A 2310-nucleotide genomic window follows, 5' to 3' on the forward strand; every position below is an offset into this window, starting at 1 on the left:
CGAGAATTTCATTCCAATGGATCAAGAATTTCATCTCTATCGATTCTTCTGCTCAACATAACAACAACAAAATAAAATTGCCAGGATAAACCATGCAAACACTCTTTTAGAAAAAACATAAATTAAATTCAAAACAGAGAAAAACACAACGAAAATAAAACACTGTAAAATCCAAAATGCATGGCCATGCAACAAAGAAAATAAACTTGAACAAGAAACAGGGCAAGCCAATGCAATGCAGAGTATTGAAGAAAATGATGAGATGAAAGTGAGAACGCACTCTGTGAGATGCTTAATACTAATTAGTGCTTGCCAAAAGCCAGGGAAGAGGAAGAAGAAGAAGAACCAGCAGGGAAAAAGCAGTAAAAATATCCTTAATGACATAAAAGAATGGGAAAAAGCGGTAAGGCAACTCAATCGATATTTAGAAAAAGCAGTCACACTTCAGATCAACAGTTGAAAGTGTCTCACCTGATCGAATGGAGCAGGGTAAAAGTGCTGACCATTGTTGATGCATAGGAAGGCCTATCGGCCTAAATATCTCTAAACACTGGCCCATATATTAAAATTACTCACTTCTTTCTCACTTCAATATTTACTGTGTGATTTTTGGATATTTTATTTTTAATATATAAATAGCTCTTTCATATAAATTACATAATTGGTAGATACTAATAAGTATCCAATAAACATCAAAACACTTACTCCATAACAAGTCACATTATTGGATTAAAAAATCATAAAAATTAATTAAACTATAAATTTAAATTAAATTATTATTATTAGTTATAAAAAGTTTAATATATAACTTTAACACACATTTTAAAAAATATATAACAATATTTTCACCACAGAAATTTAATGAACTTTATCATAAAAATTCTTGTCATGATTTAAATAGCATACCAATTACAATATAACACATGTTGATATTGCTTTGCGGTCGATGAAAAAGTCTTAATAGTAGGCGTTTGAAATTCAATTCAACGAGCTTCTTCGCCATTTTTTTTATATGATGAGCCATTATGGCTTTGCAGTGGAAGCCGAAGTCTTAGAAGTGCCGTTGGAAATTCAATTCAACAAGCTCTTAGCCATTTTTTTATATGCGCATGAATTCATGTGTTACATGCATATTTCTTTATCTTCCAGACATGAGAGCCTGCTAGATTGACTGGAGTTCAGCACCGTTGACAGATCAAATCTACTTGAATTCGATTACTTCAGCAGAAATAACTATCATGGCTGGTGGCAAAAACAAAAACTCTGCAAGGAAGCACTAGATAATATTGCACCAGAATTCTTGGCCAAGCTATGGCAGAATTAATGAAAGGTGTGCCAGAAAAAAAGAGCACAACACATTGAACTGATCAAGAGCACGAATTGTTCATCTGTTCCGATCTTTTAATTTTCATGAATCTCCTATGGCCGACCATCTTGTCAATTTCCCTGATGCTCTCAAGCCGAGGTCTCCAACACTGGGCTTTGCAATTGACCAACTGTGCATAGACTTTCCGCAAATCGGGAGTATTCAAGAGTCTATTCTCATCATCTGCGGAATCCCCGCCTACTGAACACCCACGTTCATCAGCGTCATGCCATCCGTCTTCCAAAAGCTTTGAAATAAACTCCGGGCACACTCTGATCCGAAGTCCTCTGCCAGCGTCGCTTTTCTGTATCTCAAACGGTTGACACAAAGCAGAAGCGCGTTCGATACTGCGAAGCGGAGCTGATAGGCGAACTGTGGAAGTAAGTGGAGATTTTGTGGGCGGGGGCGGCGATATTAAGGAAGCGAGCGATAGGAGAGACAAGGGAGAGTGAAAGAAGTGTTGGGGTAGAAGGAAGTACTTGTTGCCCAACTTCAGTTTGTCACTCGGAGATAAAGTGGGCGTCTTATGGCCGATGTAGAATGAATCGGAGTGACAGACTAAATGTTGAGGGAATTCTTGAATGATCTGGGCGGCGCAGAGTGGTTTATGAAGGATCTGAACGGGGCCGGCAAGGGGAACCAACTGAATTGATTCCTTGTGATTGCCCACCGTGAGACAGCAGACATGGTTGCCCATATTTTATTTGCTTTCTTATGAGCAAGCGAAACATGAATATGCGGCAAGGGCAGAACGCAGAAGTGGTGTGTTACCTAAATTGTAAAACCAGTGTTTATAGACTAGAAAAGAGAGACGTGGAGGACTATATAAGATCGAGTCAACCAGCCGCCCATTATCGGTATTCTCCTCATCAGATCATGATTACATCCACACGTTTTACAGTTGGGAATTAATGGAGGCATGAAAAAACCAGTTGGCCATTAAC

The 2310-nt window shown here is 38.3% G+C and overlaps 1 protein-coding gene across 1 annotated transcript; it reads right to left on the reverse strand.

Annotated features, from left to right (window-relative positions):
- Positions 1 to 1367: 1367 nt before the first annotated feature.
- On the reverse strand, positions 1368 to 2063 carry LOC149199786 (uncharacterized). Its single transcript, XM_089400711.1, has one exon. It carries the CDS (start codon positions 2061 to 2063, stop codon positions 1368 to 1370), a length of 696 nt encoding a protein of 231 aa, XP_089256837.1.
- Positions 2064 to 2310: the final 247 nt, after the last annotated feature.

Source organism: Pinus tabuliformis, chromosome 2_1 (assembly GCF_031772625.1).
Source record: "Pinus tabuliformis cultivar Carrire ecotype Pingquan chromosome 2_1, CPIR1, whole genome shotgun sequence".
In the NCBI taxonomy this organism is placed as follows: Eukaryota; Viridiplantae; Streptophyta; class Pinopsida; order Pinales; family Pinaceae; genus Pinus; species Pinus tabuliformis.